The sequence below is a fragment of the Sardina pilchardus genome, chromosome 22, assembly GCF_963854185.1.
Source record: "Sardina pilchardus chromosome 22, fSarPil1.1, whole genome shotgun sequence".
Lineage (NCBI taxonomy): Eukaryota > Metazoa > Chordata > Actinopteri > Clupeiformes > Clupeidae > Sardina > Sardina pilchardus.
Genome location: NC_085015.1, coordinates 25,863,400 through 25,888,399, shown reverse-complemented (window position 1 = coordinate 25,888,399; position 25,000 = coordinate 25,863,400). Strand labels below are relative to the sequence as shown.

At 44.5% G+C, this 25,000-nt stretch overlaps 3 protein-coding genes across 6 annotated transcripts in view; 1 reads left to right on the top strand and 2 right to left on the bottom strand.

Annotated features, from left to right (window-relative positions):
• Window positions 1-3,023: 3,023 nt before the first annotated feature.
• arl3b (ADP ribosylation factor like GTPase 3b) lies at window positions 3,024-7,834 on the bottom strand. Of its 2 annotated transcripts, XM_062526335.1 has the most exons (7): window positions 7,616-7,834; window positions 7,419-7,510; window positions 6,738-6,881; window positions 6,423-6,539; window positions 6,288-6,338; window positions 5,778-5,963; window positions 3,024-4,227 (listed from the first exon to the last, which is right to left on the bottom strand). In XM_062526335.1, the coding sequence occupies exons 2-7, from the start codon at window positions 7,419-7,421 to the stop codon at window positions 4,180-4,182; spliced, it is 549 nt and encodes a 182-aa protein (XP_062382319.1). In that variant the 5' UTR covers window positions 7,422-7,510; window positions 7,616-7,834; the 3' UTR covers window positions 3,024-4,179. The 2 variants fall into 2 exon arrangements, with proteins under 2 accessions (XP_062382319.1, XP_062382318.1); XM_062526334.1 differs by having other exon boundaries at window positions 7,419-7,834.
• sfxn2 (sideroflexin 2) lies at window positions 7,819-17,233 on the top strand. Of its 3 annotated transcripts, none has more exons than XM_062526333.1 (12): window positions 7,819-8,033; window positions 9,602-9,791; window positions 11,751-11,921; window positions 12,868-12,966; window positions 13,182-13,257; window positions 13,534-13,619; window positions 13,726-13,786; window positions 13,984-14,050; window positions 14,459-14,508; window positions 14,870-14,919; window positions 15,164-15,211; window positions 15,992-17,233. In XM_062526333.1, exons 2-12 carry the CDS (start codon window positions 9,637-9,639, stop codon window positions 16,089-16,091), a joined length of 963 nt encoding a protein of 320 aa, XP_062382317.1. In that variant the 5' UTR covers window positions 7,819-8,033; window positions 9,602-9,636; the 3' UTR covers window positions 16,092-17,233. The 3 variants fall into 3 exon arrangements, with proteins under 3 accessions (XP_062382317.1, XP_062382315.1, XP_062382316.1); XM_062526331.1 differs by having other exon boundaries at window positions 7,824-8,033; window positions 9,616-9,791; XM_062526332.1 differs by having other exon boundaries at window positions 7,974-8,034; window positions 9,610-9,791.
• Window positions 17,234-19,638: 2,405 nt separating this feature from the next.
• Window positions 19,639-25,000, bottom strand: part of timp2a (TIMP metallopeptidase inhibitor 2a) — an 18,295-nt gene continuing 12,933 nt past the window's right edge. Inside the window, exons 4-5 of the mRNA XM_062526330.1 lie at window positions 23,170-23,294; window positions 19,639-22,815 (exon numbers count right to left, since the gene is read on the bottom strand). Of these exons, the coding sequence (XP_062382314.1) occupies window positions 22,618-22,815; window positions 23,170-23,294 (323 nt within the window). The 3' untranslated portion in view covers window positions 19,639-22,617. The remainder of the gene's footprint in view (window positions 22,816-23,169; window positions 23,295-25,000) is intronic.

Genomic DNA, 25,000 nt, shown 5'->3' with positions numbered 1-25,000 from the left:
CACAGACGCACACAGACATGCATGCACACACACGCACACACACACACACACACACACACACACACACACACACACACACACGCACGCACAAAAGAAACATACACATACACACACAAACACAAGGCCACAAATAAGGCTTGAATCTAAAGGAAAAGAACCTTTTGCAAAATATAATGCTGACTTTGCGTGTGTGTTTACATGAATGTCTTTCTACCTGATACCTGCAAGCGACCTCAATACGGGTACGGACTGTGTTGGCTGCCGTGAGGCCCATCTAATTGCCTGTCTTTGAGAGTCTGCTTCAGTGAGGATTTGCTGAGACTTAACAAATCCACCATGGCACACACACACACACACACACACACATTCAGGGTGTCGCTCAGGGTAGTGGAGTGTGGGGGAATCAAGGGGATTGCGTGTGTTGCGCACACACACACACAAACACACACACACACACACACACAGAGGACGATCATTAGCTCCACTGCAGACAAGGACATGAGTCAGATGCTGTTTAGTTCCTTATTAGTCAACTCCTCTCTGAATGACGGACTGAACCAAATTCCCCTGCGTGGCATCATGTGTTCCCTGATGCCTTAATGACGGGAACAAGCGGGAGGAAACCAACCAAGCCTCATCTGAAGCCTCCATGTGTTCCTCTGGGCATTGCACAAATATTACTCTCTCTCTCTCTCTCTCACACACACACACACACACACACACACACAATTAGCTTTTGTTAATATTTAAAAAACGAATTTACATAAAAATGACCATGCATCAAACGCACTATCAGCATCAGAAAGATTTCGGCGCATATCTCGTGAAGGGGCTCCTTTCTGGCGACTGTGTCTATTTTTAACGGGCTTTTTTGCCGTCGTTATCGTCTGATGTATGAGTGAAACAGACAAACACGCACAGCTGCTTATCATCCTCATCTCGGCATCAGGCTCTTGACTGCCTCCCTCTCTCTCTCTCCTCTTGAGGGGCGTCTCGTGCTGAATAGAAGAGCAGCTCTAGCCGACAGAAGATCCATATCAGGTCTCCTAATCAGGCACCATTGCTCAGAGGGCCACAGACCTGCGCAAGCCACAAGAAGAGAACTATGCGTTGCCGGCAGCATAGCTGTCATACCAGTCCTCCCTGTCCTGCTTATGCATCAGTGGGCATTCATAGAGAAAAGTGGCCTATTCAGAGTATAGGGGAAGGCTGACAGCAGATAAGTCTCCTTTGGAATATGTTCCAATGTCTTACATGCTGTGAGCTGGAAACGTAGCAGATCCCAGATCAGAGGTGTTTTTGGAGTCTGGTTCAGTTATGTGAGGGGAAAGAGGAGAGAACTCAGATAGCCTGATCCTGAAAGCAGCTGTCTTTGACTTCTCAGTGTGTGTGTGTGTGTGTATGTGTGTGTGCTTGTATGCCCAAGTCCCTCCTACAGGAGGTGAAAGCAGACAGCATTAGCAGAGCTGTGGTACAACTACTGAGGCTACACCGAGTTCACTGATTACTGACGGCAACAGTAACAGCTCTCCTTGAGTCGGTGCACGTTAAAGAGAAACACTAATGGGAAAAAGATTTTCAGACACACGGGAAACAGCAAGCTATATTATTGTTAAGGCCATCAAACCTAATTGAAACGCAAAATGTCATGCTCGATGCTCATTTAAGCAGGAAGACAAAGGACAAACAGAACAGATGAACCATCACCATCACAAAGAGCAACTTTGTTGTGGTTACACAAAGAAATGAGTTGTGGCACATGCACATTTCATATGAATGGCCTCCAGTAGGATCCCATCCACTCATGACCTCCATATTACTGAGTCTTCAGCTCATTTGTGTGATTGCAGTACAAGCTCCCTGAAACATGTTCATGCCTTATTTAGTCAGATTATGTTTAGAGTGCCTGCAGTGTGTTTTGTCCTCTGTAGATTGCCTATGTGTGGAAGCCACATATGATGCACAACCCAAGCCATAGGAGATACTGGTGGAGTAGGGGCAGCAATTCATCACACTTGAACTATAGTGCTGAACTCAATGCTGATCTATTAAACACACTAAACACGCTAAAGTGCTCCGCACATAGGTCACTTACCCATGCACAGCAGTGCCGACATTTTTAACGGACAAACATATCCCATAAACAATGGATTTTATTGAGCACTGACAAAAATAGAACTGAATGGGAATCTCCATGGCGGCAGTGAGAGGGTTCAGTACTGGTGTGCGGGGTCCTACAGTGAATGGGTTGTGTTGAAAACAATGGAATGTGCTAGAATCGAATGCTGAAGGCGGAGTGTGCTGCACTTATGTGGCGCCGATGTGCAGTAGCCTTAATAGTCGTGTGTAGCAGTACTTCAAACCGCATCCTTACCTACATCCTTAAATACAACCCTACTCTTAATCCAGGGTTAACCTCATTGAAAATATAACTGGTTTAGTGGAATATATGGAATTGAATATAAAAGGTCATTTTTACTTTTCTTCTTTGTTCAAAACATAAATGTTCGCATAGATATCAGCATCTGTGACCCAGAGAGGATTTCTCTGATCTCGTCTCCATAACCTCGTGACAGATCCACACAGGGCATCCTGATCTTTGTTTCTGCCACTACAGAAGGCCTGATCATGTCGACTTAGGAAGAGGAAAGGCAGACTTTTCTTTAAGTGCTACTAAAGGTTCTGTGCTAAATATAAGACAATGCTGTTTATTTACCCTGACAGAACTTACAGTACAGTAACAATGTACCGTATTGTTTATAACAATACCAGTGTTATTAATAGTTCTTACAGTGTTGATGAGTGAACTTATTGTGGATGTGGATAATATAGTGTGAATGTTAAAAGTTAAAAGCAATTGGTGAATAAACTCTTTGGAGAGGTGGATAAACCTTCATAAGAAGTGGATAAACTATTTATGAAATTTCAGTGGTGGATAAACTGTGTTTAACCTCCACTACATCCCTGGTTTTAATACTTTGAACTCAAGGGCTTCATAACAAAAAGAGCCACTGCTCCCTTCATTTTTAGAAATTAATATTTATTATCTTTTCACAAGTGTTTAAGCACAGTAAATTGTATTTCTCCAAACCAATCTAAAAATACCTCTGTCACGTTCAAGCGCCCTAACCGCTACATCACCATAAATAAAAGATACAAAAATATACTTGCAGAGAGCACAAAGTCAGACACGATCTCACAATAATAAAAAGACTTCTGCCGTCGGTTTTCCAGAGAATGAGAATGAGGAGGAGAGGGGGGGGGGGGGTCACAGACTGAACTGGGGGACTGGGCTAGCTCATCTGGAGGTGACAGCAGAGAGGTTTGGGCCAGCATGCATCAAGCATTGCCATGGAGCATGGCTTAGGGCCTTACAGAGAGTCCAACGAATGGAAAAAAAAAACCTTCACAACCAAGGCTTTTTTCCCCCCAACATAGACTGCTTATACAGCAAACAAGGCTTACAAAGCAAATGGTGGAAGATGGTTCCGTGTTGACATTCAAACACTGAGAGCACAGCATTTGTTTGAAACACAATCTCAAATAATGTTACAAAACTTTTATCACAATTAAATTTAGAATATCCGTCATGGCCTAATTTACTTTTAGAATGTTCTTCATGGTCTAATGTTGTCAGTACAGTCACATCTGTGTGGAGGAACCATGGTCTACATGCAGATCATCCTCTTTGAGACTCCTTCTTTGTAAGGCCTCCATCACTATCTACTGCCATCATGTCATCCTCTTATGTTGTTTTACTCTCTTAAAGGGCAAACAGGATATGATGCTAGCCCAACCCCCTCTATCTTAAGACACTGTATGAAAACTGGCTTGGGGAATGTTTGGGAATGCTAGTGGACATGGCTAACATGATACAGGCTTGATGTGGCCACAGAGCAGTAGGCTACACAGTGGATTCAAACTGAAGGATTTCACTTATTTTGTAAACGACACCAACCAATGAGGCCCTGGTAGGAAGAGCTGAGGAGAAACTCAAGTTGGGAGGGGGGAGGGGGGGGGCAGAGGGTTAGAGAGAGGGATGGAGTGTGAACCAGCCTTCCCTAATATTGGGCCACAGTGGTTAAGTATTCCTTGAGTTCTTAGTGTTTTTAGTTTGTACATTCAGCCGTACACGCTGGCCTCTCGGTGGAGACATGCTGCAGAGGGAGCTCATCTGCACTACTTTTTCTTGGCGTTGACGCTTTTGCACACCCAGTTCATGCCATCCTGAAACAGAGAGAGAGAGAAAGAAAGAGAGAGAGAGGAAGAGAAAGAAAGAAAGAGAGAGAGGATAAATGAGCAATAACTATGCTGCCCTCTGGAGAAATAAGGCAAACAGATGAAACTCAATCTGATTCACATTGTTTAGTCCAATAGCTTATTGTTTCTATTTCCTCAAAATTGTTATGAGAACCAGCCATTATGACAATAATACAATGACAACTGTACTGAATGAACAGATAAGAGCTTCTGACAAATACAAAGCACTCTCACTCAATCATATGAGCAGTAAAGGCTCAATCACAAAACTCTTTTGGCTATGAAATGGATTTAAAGGGCTGGTGTAAAATGAGTCATGTAATAAATTACAGAAGAATACTACAGTAGTGAGAGAGAGCCTGACATATTACAAAACTGATCAAACTGTGTATAGCTGATGTGTTATATGTTATATATACACTATATAGGCTATATACAGTACACACTACTCCAAATCAGTTTTGACACAGATATTTCGGAACAAATTTGATCTGCGTCCCCAAACACCGTATCAGTTTGGGAGTAGGAAAGATGTGCGTCCACTCTATTGATACACAAATCTTTCGGCTGTTTACCCCTTTGTCAAGTCCCATCCTGTTACTGTTGCTACTGTGGGTCAGTTAAACAATGGCCATACAGCGTTTAAAACCTGGATTAAATTTTGTAATTCGCACAGTCAACAACAACAAAATCAATTTAGACATTTAGACACAATTTCTTTGTTCTTGATTGACTGCTTCTTTACATGAGCAGCCTATTCATCGCTACGGTAGTGGAATAGGCCTACTCCATTTTACTTCCCATTATAATGCCAGGAAGCTTTGTTGTCCAGTGGCAAACAAAAAACATAACCTACTTCACGTGATGGCCATCATAGAACATTACACAGTACTTGTAATGATCAAGAGGGATTTATCGGTCACATACACAGTTACAGCATATAATAACTGTATACAGCATCACATAAATCACATAGACTACAATCCGTTGCAATTCACGTGTAGGCTGCCAAATGAATGAATGTTTGGGCCGACTACTTGAAAAGCAGCCTGGCCATAATCACGTGAAACGAGCACAACAAATCAAGGAGAGATCATAGGCTTGTAAATCATCTTGTTTCAGATGGTTCCGCAACATATTACTGACACTGCGCAAAATGAGTTTGGGGTCTCCCGCGGATCCAAACTGCTCCCATCCGGAGACACGGATACGATGGTCGAATGTGGACGGGAGGGTGAATCGTAACAAAAGTGTATCGGATACAAACCCAGCCGACATAGTGTCGATATAGCCTTGGACTAGTTCTGAATACTACTAATTATTGATTCAAGATGGCTTCAAATGATTTTAGAGTTGAGCATGTCTGTCTCATCAGATGGTAGTGTGGCAGCAAGCATGCAAGTACACACACACCCACATACACCCACCCACCCACACCCACACCCACACCCACACACACACACACACACACACACACACACACACACACACACACACACACACACACACACACACACCTGTACACCCTCTCCAGTGAGGGCAGAGCATGACTGGATTTGCCACACTCGGTCCCGGATGGTGTGCAGGTTAAGGCCCTCGGCGATCTCCGAGGCGGGGGCGGCCGTCAGCAGGTCTTGCTTGTTGGCGAAGATAAGAACGGGCACCCCGCTTAGCTTCTCCTCGTCCAGCAGCTCAGCCAGCTCCTGAAGAGACACACACACAGATGAGCACACATACACATGCACTTTGATGCGTAACAACTCCAGTCACACCGCAGGAAAAATGTGACTTTAACTTTATTTACTTTACTTTGATGTTTTAACATTTCAACAGTAGAAGAAATTCATTTGACAAGATTTTAGTTCAAAGCGGAGGTTTGTATTGCTAAATAAACTATGTGAGACAGTTCTGTAATCCAATATGCATGCAGAGAGGTAGGAATAACGGTTACATTCAGTCAAGTATACAAATAAGTACACCATACAGGGCCGAAGGAGATTCAGGAGAAGTCAGTGAGATTCAATTACCTGTCCAGTTTCTTCAAAACGTTTCCTGTCTGCACTGTCAATAACGTAAATCTGAAAGACATGTATTTAGCATCAGGGCATTGTATGATGAGAGTGTGAAAGTGTGTGTATTAAGTATAGAAAACAATCACTGACCAGAATATCAGTATTTTCAAAGTAGTTTCTCCAATAGGGTCTGATCTTCCTCTGACCACCAATGTCCCATACGTTCAGTTTGAAGCCTTGAGACTGCACACTCTTTATGTTGAACCCCTTTAGGATAAACAAGCATTGTTAAGTCTTTACATCTCATTTAACTGTAGGTAATAAAAGAGAGTGCAATAGCCCTTTAAAACACCAACATTTGATATTTCATGGAAGGCCTTAATACTGTATGTCCAGAAATGGGCAATAACAATCAAGTCACAAATCAGGACCTCACTGAGCAAGTAGAGGGAACACGTTAGATACCTGGGTTGGAGTAATATGACTGATATCTTCAGATGCCAACTGTTTCAACAGCGTAGTCTTGCCGCCGTTGTCCAGTCCCAGAAGGAGTATTCGCACCTCCTGGTCAGGTGTGCTCTTCAGTTTGCGCAAAATGGATAGCAATCCCTAAAGACAACCATGCCAATAAAAACAACTTTCAAATTCTCGTTTGCTTGTGAGGCGTGAGCCATTCAAATCAGTAATAGTTTTTTTTTATCCAAGCTAATGGCCACATCTTGGAAAGTGTGTCTAGCATCAGCAGGAACAACGGATAGGACTAAACTTAACGTTATTGTTTGGTCTTTAAAATGTTTTCAGATCTGCATTGCAAGAACACATATCAAACAGCATTGTTTTTCTCCAACAATGTCTGTTGGCCTATCATGCTAAGTGGCTATTTGTTTCGATTGGTCGGAATTAGCAGATAACGCTAACACAGGCTAGCTAATCTCATCCAGCAAATGAACTCCATCCCTGCACCCAACAACAGGAGGACCGCTATCTGGCCAAATGGTGGCTTTTCTTGTAAGGAGGAAACATCGTCGAAAACTCTCTGTCTAAATATTATGCTTTAACAGTGAGTAAGAAACATTGTTGTTGAAGTTACGGAGGGAAGCGTTATTTATTGTGGAACAAAAATACGCTACCAGTTTGCCTACTTACCATCTTGTTTCCTTAGCTCTCCAAGACGCTACCGAGGGTTACTAAGGATGATGACGTAGAACACAAACCATAAACCTCACTGGGGGCGTTATCTGTGAGATAACGCAGCAAAATTAAATTATACACTAATCTGACATTTGCATGCATCGTGTTGAATACTGTATATTTTTATAACTATTAATGCACGGAATATATACATGAACATGTTGATAAAATTATATTTTTCTTAGTGAGGAGGCGCTGTAGGATACAGTATGGTTGGCCACTCAAGAGGGAGGGCTTTCTTTGAATGCGGAAATGCATGACATGGCATTGGGCACATTCTTTCACTAACAAAATTAGCTAGACGCATTCACCCGAGTTAAAGTACACCGTTTAAACATTTTAATAACAAAGTATCTATCAAGATTGTGTCTGATGCTCGTTAGAGCTACAAATGTAGCAAATATCGAGGAGAGGGAGCTGCCCCCTTCAAATGATTGGAGGAAAGAGGTGCCACGTGCATCGAATGCACTTTGACCAAATCTTGAATCCCAACTTGACCCTCATATTTTGTTTTTAGCCAATATAGTGTACCTACAGTGCACATCACTAGCGCCCGTTTCTCAAGACACAGTAAGTGACTTTTCTTGAAGATTGTACACGTGTAGCCTATTGCATGTTCTGTAGGCTAGAGGCTAGTTCAAACAGATTCATGGCAGCATGCAAGTTGCATGGAATGATGCAAGCTGTTAACCAGTTAACACCAACAGCTTATTTCGTCCGAATTGAAGTTAATGTCAACCATGATTTGTTGATAGGTCAGTTATGTCGTGGCTGCTTAATGTGTAATGCAATATAACGGACGTACTTGACGTGATACCGCGTATCAACTAGAAAGTTTGCCTATTCTCAATGCAATGAACCGAGGCTATTTCTGTATTCAAGCTTGGGCAACTGTACAGGCAACGTAATTTTGCAGCTGTCTCAGATAAACGGCATTGCTTTAATTTCAGAAAGACCTCAAAGTCAAATTGAAGAACATTCTTGTGCTCATTCCAATGTCATAAGGTAGCCTTGACTAATTATGGCTGGTCTCTGCTCCAGCTGTATCTATCTATTAGTCTATGTCCCTCTTCTGATTTCTTGTTGTATTTTGGTTCAAGCATTGATAGTTTAAGGCTTTGATGGAGAAAATGGCAAATGAATGGACATTGTATGATCTTACTTAGTTGAGGCCCGTTATGTTGCATATGGACTGTATCAGATTGATGACTGCACAAACCTGAAGATATACTTATGAAGATCATAGTGTATGCTTACAAGATGAATGTAGATCATGTCACAGGGTTGTGGTGAGTACAGTTCTGACATATTCAAACTTAATTGTGAGCGTCACCACCAGTTTTAGAGGGCACTGAATGTTGGGCTTTGGTTGAATTTGACTGGTTGAAACTAGGTCAGCAAACTCAAATTTCAGCACCCCATTCAGGGGAGAGTTTCCACAGGGTGTAGTTGTGTCAAGGCCAGTTGTAGAAGAAAGGCTGTCACTCTGAACACTCTCTCACATGAGTCACTCTCAGTCACCATGGCACTTTGCAGAACAATATGTTTTCAAGATAAGCATCCCTGAGTCAAGAAAGTGGTTGCTTGCTGCGGCTCAGGTGCTGTGCAAAAAGTCGGGTTGCATTTTCTGACTGTGTTCACAATGAGCCCATGAATTGGTGAAGAGTCTCCCATTTTCGGTGGGATTTACACAACCACGCGCATGGGAAAGACACTCCTGATCTGCCAGCTGGGGAGACTTGCATAGTGCTGATGTTTATTTTGTTGGGCCGCCAGCGGTGCCTGTGCCGGTTCATATCTGGTTTCAGCCACACTGGTCAGCTCAGATAGAAAATCAACTCCAAACAGTTCATGCTCTCCACCTGCCGTCTTCTATACTGTTGCTGAGTATACATGCCCCCTTGGCCCGTATCAGTTTACTTTGCATGCTGAGGAATTATCCAGCACACTAGCAGTCTGAATGTTTTAAATGTTGATATGACATGTCCTTGTAATTAGCTGATAATGAACATTATCCAGAGTCAGTTTGCTGATTTTTGTAACATCCAAATCTACTACTCTATAAACTATTACTTTCTATAAAATACCCATATTTAAACTGCAGTATGCATAGATGTAACCAAAAGGACTTGTTGAAGTTGCTGTGCTGTAGGTGTGAGAAGAAAAGGACAAGATGGCCCTGAGCGGCTTTGACATCGATGCCCCGCGCTGGGATCAGACCACCTTCATGGGGCGGGTCAAGCACTTCTTCAACATCACTGACTCCAGGACAGCGCTGCTGCCGGACTCCAGGCTAGACGAGGCCAAGGCACTGGTGGAGAGCTGCAGGTATGCTCAGGTGTCCAACAGCTAACACACGTGTACCAAATGAACACAGCATTATGGACATTTTGTTTATCTTTTTTTTATTTAACAGGGCCAATACACAATAATTAACATGAGCACTTAAGTCAGTCACCTAAATGTGCCAGATTTAGCTATCGCACACCAGCCGCTAGTACACACATGAGCATAAATGCTTATAAACCCAGATTAATTCACTACTAAGAATATTATATATGAAAATGAGTGTATTAATACATGTGTGTTACAACATACAGTCATGGTTGAAATTGTTGGCACCCATGCTAAAGTTGACTAAAAAGAGGAATATCAAATCATCTTTTGGAAATTGATTCTAATGGCTTAAATAATAAAATTGGGAAAAATCCAACCTTTAAGGACACCAATTTTCTTTGTGAATGAATAATGTATCATAAATAAATAAATGTTCTTCCCAAAATACTGAGGTCAAAAATATTGGCACCCCTATGTAACCCTATGGGAATTTAACACATAGGGTTAACATAGGGGCAGGCAGTTTTTTTTATTTTTAAAGGCCACATATTTCATGGATCCAGGATACTATGCATCCTGATAAAGTTCCCTTGGTCTTTAGAACTAAAATGTACCCACATCATCACACACCCTTCACCATACCTAGAGATAGGCATGGTGTTTTGTTCAGTTTTCTTCAGTTAGCCTATTAGCCTGTTTGATGCTCATTGAACTCAATGCAAATCAAACAAGCTAATAGGCTAACTGAACAAAACTGAACAAAATACCATGCCTACCTCTAGGTATGGTGAAGGGTGTGTGATGATGTGGGTACATTTTAGTTCTAAAGACCAAGGGAACTTTATCAGGATGCATAGTATCCTGGATCCATGAAATAAGTGGCATTTACAAATAAAAAACTGCCTAACCTTATGTGTTAAATTCCCATAGGGTTACATAGGAGTGCCAATATTTTTGACCCCAGTATTTTGGGAAGAACATTTATTTATTTATGATACATTATTCATTCACAACGAAAATTGGTGTGTCCTTAAAGGTTGGATTTTTCCTAATTGTATTACTTAAGCCATTAAAATCAATTTCCAAAAGATGATTTTATACTCCTCTTTTTAGTCAACTTTAGCATGGGGTGCCAAGAATTTCAACCATGACTGTATGAAGACCCAACTGTTCCAAGGATACCTACTTTCCTAACATTTTGCACTTCCCTCTTCCCTCCTCTTCCTCTCTCCCTCTTGCTCCTATCACACTTTGACCAGTACTTATAATATCACCACTCTTATCCTCTAGTAAAGTAGTACTCTAGTAATAGTACTGTATTGTATTGCATAGCATTCGGATTAACAGATGCAGTAGTAATTCCTTGCTAAGGGCTTCTCTGCATTGTAGCTTGAATGATATTGTCTTGCAGTAAGTTGCTTTGGATAAAAGTGTCGGCTAAATGAATACATGCAAATATAGAATAGCACCCACTCCTATGTAGACTCGGAGAGAAAATATAGCATACTGATTGTTGCATTCACTTCACATTTTTCACATAATGAATTGTTTTAGATGGAGATAGACCTAAACATCAACAAAGCCTTTTTGTTTGTATTATGCTATATAGTAAGCATTTTGAGAGTGATCAATCATTATTGATGTTTGTGACTGCATTTATGAGTCATTTCTCTCTCTAGCTGTCAATAAGCGTAAGGTCAGTATTGTATTTTCAGATCTGCGAGGCTAAGAGTATTGGATGAGTGATGAATTTGGGAAGGATTGACCGTGTGTGTGTGTGTGTGTGTGTGTGTGTGTGTGTGTGTGTGTGTGTGTGTGTGTGTGTGTGTGTGTGTGTGTGTGTGTGTGTGTGTGTGTGTGTGTGTGTGTGTGTGTGTGTGTGTGTGTGTGTGTGTGTGTGTGTGTGTGTGTGTGTGTGTGTGTGTGTGTGTACGCGCGCATTGGCACCAGGGCTGGGTCCATTCCCCCCGGTACTACAGAAGAACAACTGCACTACGCCAAGAAGCTTTACGATTCCGCGTTCCACCCAGACACGGGCGATAGGATGAACCTGATTGGCCGGATGTCTTTCCAGGTGCCTGGAGGCATGGCCATCACGGGCGCTATGTTGCAGTTTTACAGGTAAACAGTCAACCCACCAATCACACACACTCTCCTAACTCTAGACCCCTCCCCCTGTCACGTTGGGCCTGCACTGGTGGAGCAGCAGTGGCTTGGCCAGCTGTCAATCAGCCGACCTGCTCTTGATCCCCTGCGATGAGCCTGTGTTGCTTCGTGTAAAAGTGTCTGCAAAACACACAGTCACTTTTAAAACTCTTTCCTAGAAGTCTCATCATCTGTCACCTACCCCCTGCCTCTCCACCTGTGCTTCACACCTTAACCTTAATCTGCCATCTTAGTGTTGCCAGCTGTCTCACTTCACTGTCAGAGGTAGAGAGGAAAGGTTGCAGCGACTGGGCAGAGCAGTTGCGAACCTGTTTGAACCGAAGCGCTTCACGAGGTTAGAGGTTGGATTGCACCGCATGGCGGGTTTGGACCAAATTGATCTGGTCAGGAATGAGGTCAGTTTGGGCAGGATCCAGCAGGCTGAGCCTGACGAGCGAGGCCGCATTGACCTCGGGCTCTGGCCAGGTGCATCACGAGCGTAGTGAACTTCAGAACACCTTAACCTACTCCACCTCCACTCCTCTGAGTCCAAGACATGAGCAACTCCTCCACCTGTGCCTCTGCAGCGCTCTCACCCCACCCCTGCTTCTGTAATTGAGACCAAGCTGAGTGGTTAAGCCCAACACAAAATGTCCCAACTTTGAATGTGGGTGGATATTTTATTGTGTGTAATAATAGTCAGGGTTTCTGAAATGTCCCAGTGATAAACGCCTAGGTGAAGAATTGGGCTCATAAATGTTCGAGATGGAAAAATACACCAGAGCAGCGTAAATCAGAGTGACCTCAGGTGAACTCCTGCGAACTCCTGGCACGCGGCCAGTATAAGCAGTGCAGGTCACATGGGGCAGATGTGTATTCGTGTGCTGGGCTAACGTCTCCTCTCCTCTCACGTTACCCTCAGGACGGTGCCGGCGGTGGTGTTCTGGCAGTGGGTGAACCAGTCCTTCAACGCCCTGGTCAACTACACCAACCGAAACGCCGCCTCTCCCATCACCTCAAAGTAAGCCCCCACCAAAAACTCAAAAGCACGTCTCATGTCATGTCCACTTCAAGTCCAGTTTATTGTCCAGTTTATTGTTAGGTTTCTTGAAGTAATGATAGACTTCATTGGAGCTATTTTCATGACCTCTTTTTGACTTTGTTTTATTTCTGTTAATATATATGCACTTGTTCCTTTTGTCTGTCTCAAACATGTTGTCTGTCCCTCCCTCACAGACAGATTGGAGTGGCTTATTTTACTGCCACCAGTACTGCTCTGGTCACTGCTGTGGGCCTCAACCTCTACACAAAGGTACACACTTGTTCCATAGCACACATCTGATATGATATGGAATCAAATCTGTTCAGCTTCCTAGAAAACATTTCCCTAAAGCCTGAAGGCTAGTTCCTTTGCCAGAAAGACTGTAGACAGGAGTGGTTTGTGGAGTGATAAACTGAGACAATGGAATCTGCCGGGCTCCATGATGATAATGTTCATCAATATACAGATCAGCAGCAGTGGAAGTGTGCTGTTTGGTTTTTAAGTGACTGTCTGGCCTGGCTCTCTCTCTCTGGATGTGTTTTATAGAAAGCACCCCCCCTGGTGGCGCGTTGGGTGCCCTTCGTCGCCGTGGCATCGGCTAACTGCGTGAACATCCCCATGATGAGACAACAGTAAGACTCGTCCCCTCCTCTCCCTCTCTTCATCTCTCTCTTTTTTTCGTTTGTCTTTTTTGCCTCCTGGGAGTCATGCCATCGTCCCTCTTGTGTCCACTCACAGGGAGATCCTCAATGGCATCGCTGTCACTGACGAGAATGGGAACAAGCTGGGCCATTCCAGGGTCAGTATGGCCAGCATTGACGGAGCTCAAAGACACAGCGTCTGGTTGAGCATCTAAACGTTTCACTGGGTCTCTGTCTCCGCTGACATGGCAAAACCTGTGCTATGGAAAATATTAAGAGTATTTCTCTCTCTCTCTCTCTCTTTCTTTCTTTCTTTCTCTCTCTCTCTCTCTCTCTCTCTGTTTCTGTCTCTCAGAAAGCAGCAGCGAAGGGCATCACACAAGTGGTGCTCTCTCGTGTCACCATGGCAGCGCCAGGCATGAGTGAGTGTTCCCACAGTCCGTCTGGCTCATGGCTGTAGCCCTTTCTCTAACCTCCATTTCAGCCGCTGGGAAACACAGCAACTGTTTCCATGACTGATTCTGTGTATGCTCCCTACTGCAAGGCTTAATGGGGCCTGTGTTTGGCTCTCCAGCTGAAGTCAGATGTTGTTTAATGCATAACGTGGCAATAGCGTTTGGTGCCAATAAAACGGGCGTCTGTAGTTTAGAATGAAATGACCGATGAATAATACATGGGAACCTTATGGACACGACTTCAGCAGTTTCTGCATTCACGAGCCATCTGAAGTCTGTCTGTGTCGCTTAACGATCATATATATATTCTCTCTTTCTCTCTTTTGTCTTTCTTTTTCTCTCTCTCTCTCTCTCCCTCTCTCTGTCTCCCTCCAGTCATCCTGCCCATAATCATGCAGAGGTTGGAGAAGTACAGGTTCATGCAGGTGGGTTGGAGCGCGCGAGGCCTCTCATTTGAAGGGCGTCTGGCGCTGGCAGTGACGGCAGCCACAGCAGTAACCCCTCAGGGCCCATAATCCACTTTTAGTGTCTGGGGCTGCTGTGCTGGGAATTCACACTGAGTCAGCACACTCGTGACCGTCTGTTGAGACTTTTACAGACCTTTTACGTTGCATTGATCTAATTAGCAGCCTCTGTCTGCGCGGAATGCGCTTGTGATTGATGACACACAAAAGATGTCTTTAATTTGGAAGCTGGCTTGATGATAAATATCTGATGATTCATGGTGATGTTTTGGGCGCATAATATGTGCGTGGGAGTTAACATCAGTCTTGTGTGTATCGACAGAAAATCACCTTCCTTCATTGTCCAATGCAAGTCATGATGGTCGGAATGTTGTAAGTTCAGTCTTCTTGATTTATCGATGGAAAAGTGATTAGTGACCATGTCTGTGTGATGGCCTTTTAATAGCACTAGTCCAGGATGGAATCAGTGACAATCCCCTGGGAATAGCTAGAGCGTGTGTGAGCCGCATCTGAGCCTTATGAAAGTAAACAGGCCTGCTTTAGGTATGCCTGTGTTTGTGTTATGCTGGCGCACCAGGAGAATAATGTAAACCTGATCAGTCCCTCTGCTCCACAGCCTGGTCTTCATGGTCCCTGTAGCCTGTTCCCTCTTCCCTCAGCAATGGTAAGAGCCGCCACCATCATCAACATCTGCATTAGGCAACTATCATATGAATTGTTTACAGGGAATTGTGTACACCCTGGCTCACCTTAGGGCCCTGTCTATGTAGTGTTTTTTGGTTTGTTTTTTAACCACCCGTGTATGTGGCCGCCTGGAGAAAAGTGCTGCATCCAGCGTATTTTTGAAGAACGTTCCAATGTTTTTGCAGCTGTTGCGGGCGTTTTTTTTGTTGAAAATATCCCAACTTTTCAGAAAGGTGCTGGTGTTGTAACAATGGGCTGCTGCTAACCTGTCATAAAAGTCAACATTAATGGCAGACCAAATTCTATAGATAGCTGGAATATCTTTTTTTTGCTTTTTCCTCCCATTGTTTTTTCTTTTTTTGGTTACTGAGAAATAGACACGTTATAATCTAAAAATCCTGTTATTATAACTACAAAGTACTGTATGTCAGTGGTGATCTAGGAGGTGTCTGCCAGCACACTATCTACACGCGAGATGATAGCAAGTTGACTACCCTGGTAATTTTGCTGTCAAGCTATTGCTGTCACAGAAACAAATATAGCAAGATAGGAACGTCATTTGATGAAATAAACGCTCCTCGGCATTTTTCTGCCAGAACACAGTGCTGTATGAACACAGGGCCCTATAGATGCCCTTTGCAGTAGCTGCTTGCTACTATGCTACTATATCTCTGTGTGCTTTGTCCTGCTCATGGCCATCACTGTGTGCTGAGTGCAAGCTGAGTGTTTAAGACTGCTCTTGCGTGTCTGTTGTATGCAGCTCTATGGCAGTGTCCAAGCTGGAGCCTGAGCTGAGAGAGTCCATCGTCTCAAAGTACGGAGACAAGGTCCAGTACGTGTACTTCAACAAGGGCCTCTGAGCGTCCACCCGCTCCCAGCGCCAGCAGGCCCAGAGCCGGGCCAGGGTGGGCCCGCACCCACGGAGGGATTCTGGGACTGTGTGAAAGCGGTGTAGCCATGGTCCTTCCAGATAAGAGATCTGTTAATGGAGGCTGGAGAAAATCTGAATGGTGGATGGAATACACACACACACACACACACACACACACCACATTTTTTAAAATGTTTTACATGACAGTGGTTTTGGGGGTAAAGGTTGTATGGTGGTAATACGGTCTCTGTCACATGAAATCTTATTGTCAGCTTTATCTCTGTTTGTTCTACAGTCCGTTTGTATTGTTGGTTTTGTTATGTGTCCTTGTCTTAAGGTGTAAAGAGGTCAATGGCGATGTGTAGTATACCAGGCATACCTCATAAAATGGACCCCATGTTTGGGCATTTGACACCCCCTCTAGTGGTGATGAAGAGGCCCTGCAAGTATTGCAAACAGTCAAGTCTACACCGACATGAAAGCCAAACATTGCCTTCAAAACCTCTCAGGTACCTGTGAAATAGCTTTACAGTCAGCTTACTGGAGACTGTTACTGAATGATCATGAGCTAGGGGCAAACCTGACCAAAATAAGTCACAATGTTTTGCCTATGAATTTCCCTATGTGTTGCCTACATCAAGTTTAATGTGTTACTGTGAGTCAGCTGTGGCCATATGATGTGCCCTTGTTACAGTTTAAAGGACTAATATCCCAAGGCCTTAAGCAACCCGAGTCGGAGCCCATACCTGGGCCCTGACTTAGGAAGCCAACGAACCCCCTGAGGCAGAGCCACTTGTTTTGAGAGTTTAGAGGAAATTAGAAGCTGATAAGTGTTCAGGAAGCCATTCTCACAACGTGCCAGGGAATTTCACTTTCTCTCGAGCTGTTATGCATCTAAAGTCCGTATTTACAGCTAGACCAAATGGTTGGATAGCCGATGATTCAGACTCGATCCCAAACCATTTTTTTTTAAACTGTGAATATAAAGGTGCAAGTACACACATTCATAAGTTGAGTCTATGCAGAGGAATATACAGAAATGAATATCGTCATGTCGTACATGAACAGAGTATTATTGTGAACATCAAATATGTTTGAGGACTGTGGAATAAAGAAAAGCATTTTGTTGTACTTTGTCTTTTGAGTGGTGTATTTTGTCTTTACTAGACACCAGATGTTTTTGATGGAGGATTTTGCTTGAGGTTGATGTTTGAGTCAGAGAGCAAAACCTGTGGACATACTCTGAGTGGTCCCTCATACACATTTCTGGCAGATATCGGTGAGGAGTTTCCGTCTGTGTTGCTGAAATCAGTAGGGTGTGTCCGTTAAACAAACCCGTGGGGAGGGTAGAATGAGCAACTGCAGGACAGAGGGTGTGTGTCTGTGTGTGTGTGTGTGTGTGTGTGTGTGTGTGTGTGTGTGTGCGCGTGCGCGTGTGCGTGTGTGTGCAGAGCTGCCCCATGAAACACCTCACCTCAGAGAGAGGGTTTTGGATGAAGATTCAGAAAATAAAATCCATTCATCCAGAACTTTTTATTTGGACAGGAGATTTCGGAAAGCTGAGAGTGTGTGTGTGTGTGTGTGTGTGTGTGTGTGTTATGAAGTTTCTTGAGAGTGGAGTGGAGGAAAATAAGCAGCATAGGAAATGCACCGTTCTTCCTGACAAATAAATAATTCACCTTTTGCGTTTGTTCCTTTCTGAATATATATGCTGTGCTTATTGGTTGACTTAATGTTTGCTTTTTAAACGGGTTTGCACATCCTGGGCCTGAATAATGGATGTTTCCACCAGACCGCTCCGCTGGTGTAGACTCTGACAGATTGCTAAGTATCAGAATGTCACACAAACTGCAACTGCCAAGATGAAACAGGAGAGTTATTTGCTGTGCGCTTAAAAACTCAAGGCTACTTTCTGGAAGTTACAAGATAAACATGAATTTTAAAGTGTGAAGATAAACAATATAAGCATATGAATGTGTCTGTGTGTGTGTGTGTGTGTGTGTGTGTGTGTGTGTTTAAAGCTAAGCATTGTCTGTCGATCTGTTTTGCTACTATTAAGTATCCCCACTGAAGGTCTTCACTATAGAAGTGTCACCACAGTCTGCGGATCTTCTGGATGTTTTCTTCATCTCGGCCATCAGGGTTCTGGCAGGAAGGAAGCAGAACTGACACACTGAGCGCCTTTCTGCGGCCTGGTAAGTCACGTGCACTTTTCATTGGTTATTGTCACGGGACAGCGCAGACTCATCAGTGAAGTATGTATCCCCTCTGCAAACCCTACTGAGGACATGTAGAGCACACAGAGATCCTGTGATCACTAGCCAGTGGGATACTCTGTAGGCAGAAGAAATGTGAAATTCCGTACAAAAATCCATAAAATACCAGAGCTGGTTCTGGGACAGTGGTTTTCACTAATGAGCATTACTCAAGTAGCCTGACTCTCGCCAGACCCTTGTAGTTCCGCCATGCTCCACCAGAGGCGTTTCGCTGAGCTCCACACAAGGGTCTGGACGCGAGGGCAATCCAAACCCCTGTTCCAGTGATCAAAAAATGAGCAGCCAATCAGGAGCGCCGAAGCGAGTGTTTGATTCAAATAACAATGGCGGCACGCAGCGAGGAGTCTTGTGCTGACATTGATTCTGCTATTTCAACCGTTTTGTCGAATCTATCGAGTATTCATTCTTTCAGAGAATAGTTTTGAAGACATTTATTGGTGGCAAGGATGTTTTTACTCTTCTTCCGACCGGGTTTGGCAAGAACTTGAAGAAGCCTAGCACGTCATTCAAGATAACAGGCAAGTGGTTTATCAAATCACATGCGAGGATGTTTTACAAGGACCCGCCTTCAGAAATACATCTCCTATCGAGAAGTCCCAGATCCTTGTGTGAAGCAGACAGCGAACTACAGGATCTGGCGAAAGTCAGGTTATTACTCAAGTGTGCTAGACTTGAAGCTGTCAGCAGTATATTGCAATAGCTCCCGCTGCCACAGTGGGGCAGTGTTATACTGAATAAGATTCCTCAACCTAAGCTCCATACTCCTGCGCACACACACACACACACACACACACACACACACACACACACACACACACACACACACACACACATGTGCGGCTCCAAGCTGAAGCTGCAGACCTTATGTCCTGCCTAGGGATGTTTACTACCTTTAATAGTTTCAGTGTGGCGTGAGAGATGACTGCTGGTTTACTCAGGCACGTTGCCATCAGGAGATACTTCCAAGCTCACCTCCGTCCTACCCCACCCTCAGAGCTCTCCCCACCGAGAGAGTCACTTTCCACACACACACACACACACACACACACACACACACACACACACACACACACCCATCCAAACATGCCCAGCAGATGAGCATCATAACTCTAATAGCAAATACAGAAACAGATGGGCAGGCTGGTCCCAACTGGATCAGACAATGTGTGTGTGTGTGTGTGTGTGTGTGTGAGAGAGAGAGAGAGACAAAATAAGGTAATTGGTCAGGAAGACATTCAGACAGACAGACGGACAGAGGGACAGAGGAAGGGTGTTGTCCTTTATTTCATTTTTATTTTCATTAATACTGTATGTTTTGTCCATCAAGTGAACGTTCACATCGGAAATACACAAAAAAAAGCATCAAAGACATGCATAGTCTGGTTCTCACCGCCCGTCTCTCACCAAAGATTCATTTTCAAAGAGCAAGACAGAGAGAATGGTAAAAAAAATGACACTGAAAGCATGTAATAAAGACACAGTTTTACAAAACCAAAAAGTTGAAAAATAAAAACTTGGCAACAGCAAACACTTAAATTATGCCCTTTATGTATATTCCACTATAGATTGTATAGCATGAGGTTTATGAGACGTGATTTTAACTGTTGCTCTTGGTTATTGTCTAGATATGTCTCAAGAGCTCGTTTACAGTAAATGTCGGAAAATTAGACAGACAGAGAGAGAAAGAGAGATCGAGTGGAAAAAGCCAGAATGTCTGGGGATTAAAATGCATATCCTTTTTATACATTATGACCTTCTACAACCTGATTCATTCGGTTTTCAACTCAGAGGACCATGATCTTTAATAAGCACGAATGTGGTCCTAATGACAAGGCTTGAGTCTAATCACTCTCTCTCACACACACACACACACACACACACACACACACACACACACACACACACAGTTCAACAATGTCCAACACACACTCCTGAAACATGGACATGTGTATGCATGCACACACACACACACACACACACACACACACACACACACACAGGACACACACCCTCGCAGTGCAGATAAGCACTGGGGTGAGCAGACACGGTGATGATGGCACAACACTAACACTACCTCTCTTCATTTTCTGTTACTGGTAGCATGTCAAGAATGCTCTGGCCAGGGAACTGCACATCTGCGAATAGCCCGCAGCCTGCTGATATGGGAAGCGTGGCACATTCCACACTCGGCTACACCTCGCCCAGTCTCCCCCTCGCCTGGCTCTCGCTTCGCTTCGCCTTCCTCTCGCTCTGCTCATCTTCGCTTTCCACCGCGCTGCGCTGTGCTGTGCTGTGTCTCGTGACACCCATGAATGTTAAAAAGCAGGTCCAGACTTAATGCCTAGCAACTACATCCCTTGCTCCTTCGCCAGGCTCCCGGTCACGTGACTCGGAGCCGGCCAATCGGGGCGCACCTGCAACAATCCCTCTAAGCCGCTGCCAATCAAGTCCAAGAGTTCCTGACCAGACGGGAAGCCTCATAAAACGTGTAACGTGCCTCGGAAGAGTGAAATTACACAACAATTCTCATTAGCTGGCTAATCACATCCAATCTTTCCAAATGAGGTCACTGCTATGGGATCTCTGCCAGCCGTCCCAATCAGAGGCCCAACCTGTCCATGTGGACGGGGCCGTCAGAGTAGCCCTCAGTCACCCTCGGAGTCCAGGGACTCCGGCTCAAGATTTATACCCTCACACACTTCTTGGAAACACTTTGGAAACATCTGGACAGAATACAACAGGAATTTGTTTAAAAAAAATAAAAAAGACTCGAAAACGGAGGCACCAGAGAAAGACAGAAAGAAACCCTAGGAGGAGAGGAATGAAGGAAGATTAAAAAACAAACAAACAAACAAACAAAAAGAATTTAACACTTCCAATGAGGAGTCAATCCTCAGTTACACGCTCTACGATGGCAGCAAAAAAGTGCATCTCTATAGCTCTAATCTGGATTATTATTGAGCGCAGAATCAGAATGGAACAGACATATAACATGACACAGGTATAATGGCTACTGTGGGCTCTGTACAGGGATAGGAGTGAGCAGTAGGCACATACAGGGACTGGGGCTCTTTGGGAATGGGTGGGTGGGTAGGGGGGGTGGAAGACGGTGCAACTATGGCAATACACTAAGATGCAAATGTAGCTATGGTCCTCTGAATATCTGTGACTTAGACACAAGATTTTAAGATCAGTTAGTAACTACTCTTTTTTTCATAAGCTACATGCTATGCTAATAAATGTTCCCATACAGGATATGGCAGTGTTAATACGTGAAGATCACAACCGCAGACCTTCTTCTAGTTGGTTTCATTGAATCGGACTCCCCTGTTGGCAGTGTTTAAGTTAGTGGACTGGCTTTTCATGCAGAGCAAGATGAGTGGACCTGCCCTGGCTTTGTCAAATTAAAAGCCCTTAGAGCCTCAACCCTGCTAAACCCCATCTTATACATCCTCCTGGTCTCAAACTTACTTTAATTTAGAGCAACACATTCAGATTATAAGTATTATCATCATCATTATTATTATTATTATTTTCTTTTGGTCTTGAACGAAACACAGACGCACGGGATTGATCTGGACAAATGAGTGTGAAGTGGCATAACGTTTGGCGGCTCATCTCCATCTGTTGTGCAGTTGTGCATGGTGTGTCTTTATACATCTGTGAACAATCGGAGTCCAACCTCGCCATGAGCATCAAGGCATGGTTCAAGGAAACAACACTAATGACAGTCCAAGATATCTTTTTTTTCCCCCAGGCTGACTGAAACTTGAGACGGACATTTTAGAATGAGCCATTAGGAAGGGTTTTTTTTTCCGCCTCTTAGACATCTACAATAAGATGCCTTTCATTCTTTGGGGTAAACGATCACAATTAAGTGCTTTGTTTTTGTTTTTGCTTTTTGTGTTCTCGTGGGGGCAGGGGGGAAAGTGCTTTGCCAAAAACCGATTGTCCCTCACATGCGGAGAGCGTTTCCTAAAACCAGCCTTCATGGGCAAATTACATCATCACATGACCAATCTGTATACTGCTGTCATCTACTCTATGTACTAATGAGAAATTCTACGGTCTATGCTAACCTCTGAGCACTTGAGTTGTATGGAGTTTAAAACCTTGTCATGTTGTGAGCTTCACTCCCTCTCCACTAATGAATTTGAAAAACCTTATTGTTGTTATCATTATTACTATTATATTCAGGCAGATGCCATGGGCAGGGGTGGGAGGGTTTTGGAGGGGATTCTAGGGGTCCTCGGCGTCCAGGAACTCCTTCTTGGGGGGAGCGGAGCCGCGGTACCAAGCGCAAGAGCCGTCCCCTCTCTTGATGCAGGCGTAGTGATTGGCCTGCCGGCCGTTGATGAGCTTCTCCGTCAGCCAATCCGTCCACAGGCACTCCTCTGGAGTACTAACTTCACACGGGAAGGAAGCGCAGCGTACAATCTACACCAAACAAACACACACACACACACACACACACACACACACACACATACACACACATACAACACATGTATAAATGTAGCAATCCACTTACAGTATAGACACAAGGAAATACATATAAATCACTTTATTACTGTAATCCATGCTGGATTAAGCAGATGACTGTCTGCCTTTCGTAAAGGCCCGTAAAACAACAGATAGTCGGGGCCTGCTGCACAAACACAGTCCCTCCCCTGGGCCTTCCGTGCTGAACTGCATGCACTCGGCACAGTTAACAGTGAGAGCTGCTGGCGCGCCGCAGCTGTTATTGTTTATGGCCCGTTGTTGTTGTTGTTGTTGTTGTTGTTTGTTTACCTTGCACTCGCAGCCCATCTGGTAGCGCTGGCTCAGGCTCTTCTTCTGCGTCGCGCTCATGGCCTCCCAAGGCATGATGAGGTCGCACAGCGTCACATGCATCTTGCCATTGGCCTCAGCCTTCCCTGAAAGACACACAAAACACAAAACACACACATTTGTACACATATTTTTGATAACCTCATATGAAAAGCCACAAACAACTAATTGAACAGAGTATCCAAAGCAGCCTCCATTTCCCTTCCCCTTCCATGGCCTCCCTTAACCATAATATTGTGGCCCACAGTCTGTAGAGGTGGCACACAGTGTGTTTCTGCCCGTGAGAGCTGCTTCTGAAGCGCTTGGATGGAGGCTGTGCAGCCATAACACTGGTAGTAAGCGTTGTTATGGCTCTAACACGGTTCACACAGACAGAGGACAGCTCACGGGCCGGCCCCAGCAGACGCAGACTCAACATGGCCGCAACTGTAGGAAAAACTAGCCCATGTCTCCCCTCACAGATAGCATTACCAGCCACTGCACTAACAGGGCTCTTTGCCTTAGCTGCACTCGTGTGTGTGTGTGTGTTTGTGACTGTGTGTGTGTGTGTGTGTGTGTGTGTGTGTGTGTGTGTGTGTGTGTGTGTGTGTGTGTGTGTGTGTGTGTGTGTGTGTGTGTGTGTGTGTGTGTGTGTGTGTGTGTGTGTGTGTAAAAGAATGCATGGTGCTGAAAGAGCAGCAGCCCGCATATGCTCACACACACGTATGCACAAGCACAGACACACACATGCACACATACGGTCTTTGTCTCGGAGCGTTTTCATTGTTCTGTGCGGTATGTTGCTCCTCACACACCCAAATGCAACATGACTTACTGTATGGGTGTTTGTGTGTCTGTCGCCGTGTGCCTGTCTGTGAGGGAACATGACTGTGTGTGTGGTGGATGGGGTTGGGGGTGATTGCTACTCTCTCTTAGACCTCTCTATAATTTAGGCTTTCAGCTGCCCTGTCCTCATCCTAGTGTAAGATGGAGAAACCAGAGGATGTCTGCCTCCTCTGTGTATGTGTGTGTGTGTGTGTGTACATGTGAGTGCGTGTGTGTGTGTACGAGTGTGTGTGTGTGTGTGTATGTGTATGTGTATGTATGTGTGTGTGTGTGTGTGTGTGTGTGTGTGTGTGTGTGTTTGTGTGTGTGTGTCTGTCTGTCTGTCTCTCTCTCTGTGTGTGTGTGTGTGTGTGTGTGTGTGTGTGTCTGTGCGTTCATCACGTTGGCCATCAACTTCCTTTTTTCAGTTTTCATTTGTAACGACCGCTTGCTCAGCAACTTCTGGGCACAGAGCTGAAAGAGCACTTAAAAATCAGACCATAATTTACAATCAAACGCAAACACAGGCCCAGTCTGGGTGGCTCTTCTTTCCAAATAAAGAGAGCTCTGAGCACGACCATCGCGTACGAGCCCCCCCCCCCCCCCACCTCCCTCCACATCCCCATCTCTGGAGCTGAGGGGGGGGGACCTGTCACAAGGCTTAATGCCCCGTTTATGATCTGTCATCACACTCCGCCTCCCCAGTGCCGGGGGCTCAGTGGGGGGGGGGACATCGGCGGCTCCGCGGGCTGCCAGCGGCGACCTCGCCCCGTGCTGCGCTCCATCACTCATGGAAGTCTGACTCAGCGTTACGGGCTTCTGAGAAAGGCTAAGAGAGCGCGCCACTCTTTATATTGCTGCACTCACCCACACACACACACACACACACACACACACAAACACACACCTTTCCTACTCCCATGAGATGATCATTGATTATTTTTGAGCTTCATTTTATTGCTTGGGCAAGCCTGAAATGTCAAGTCAC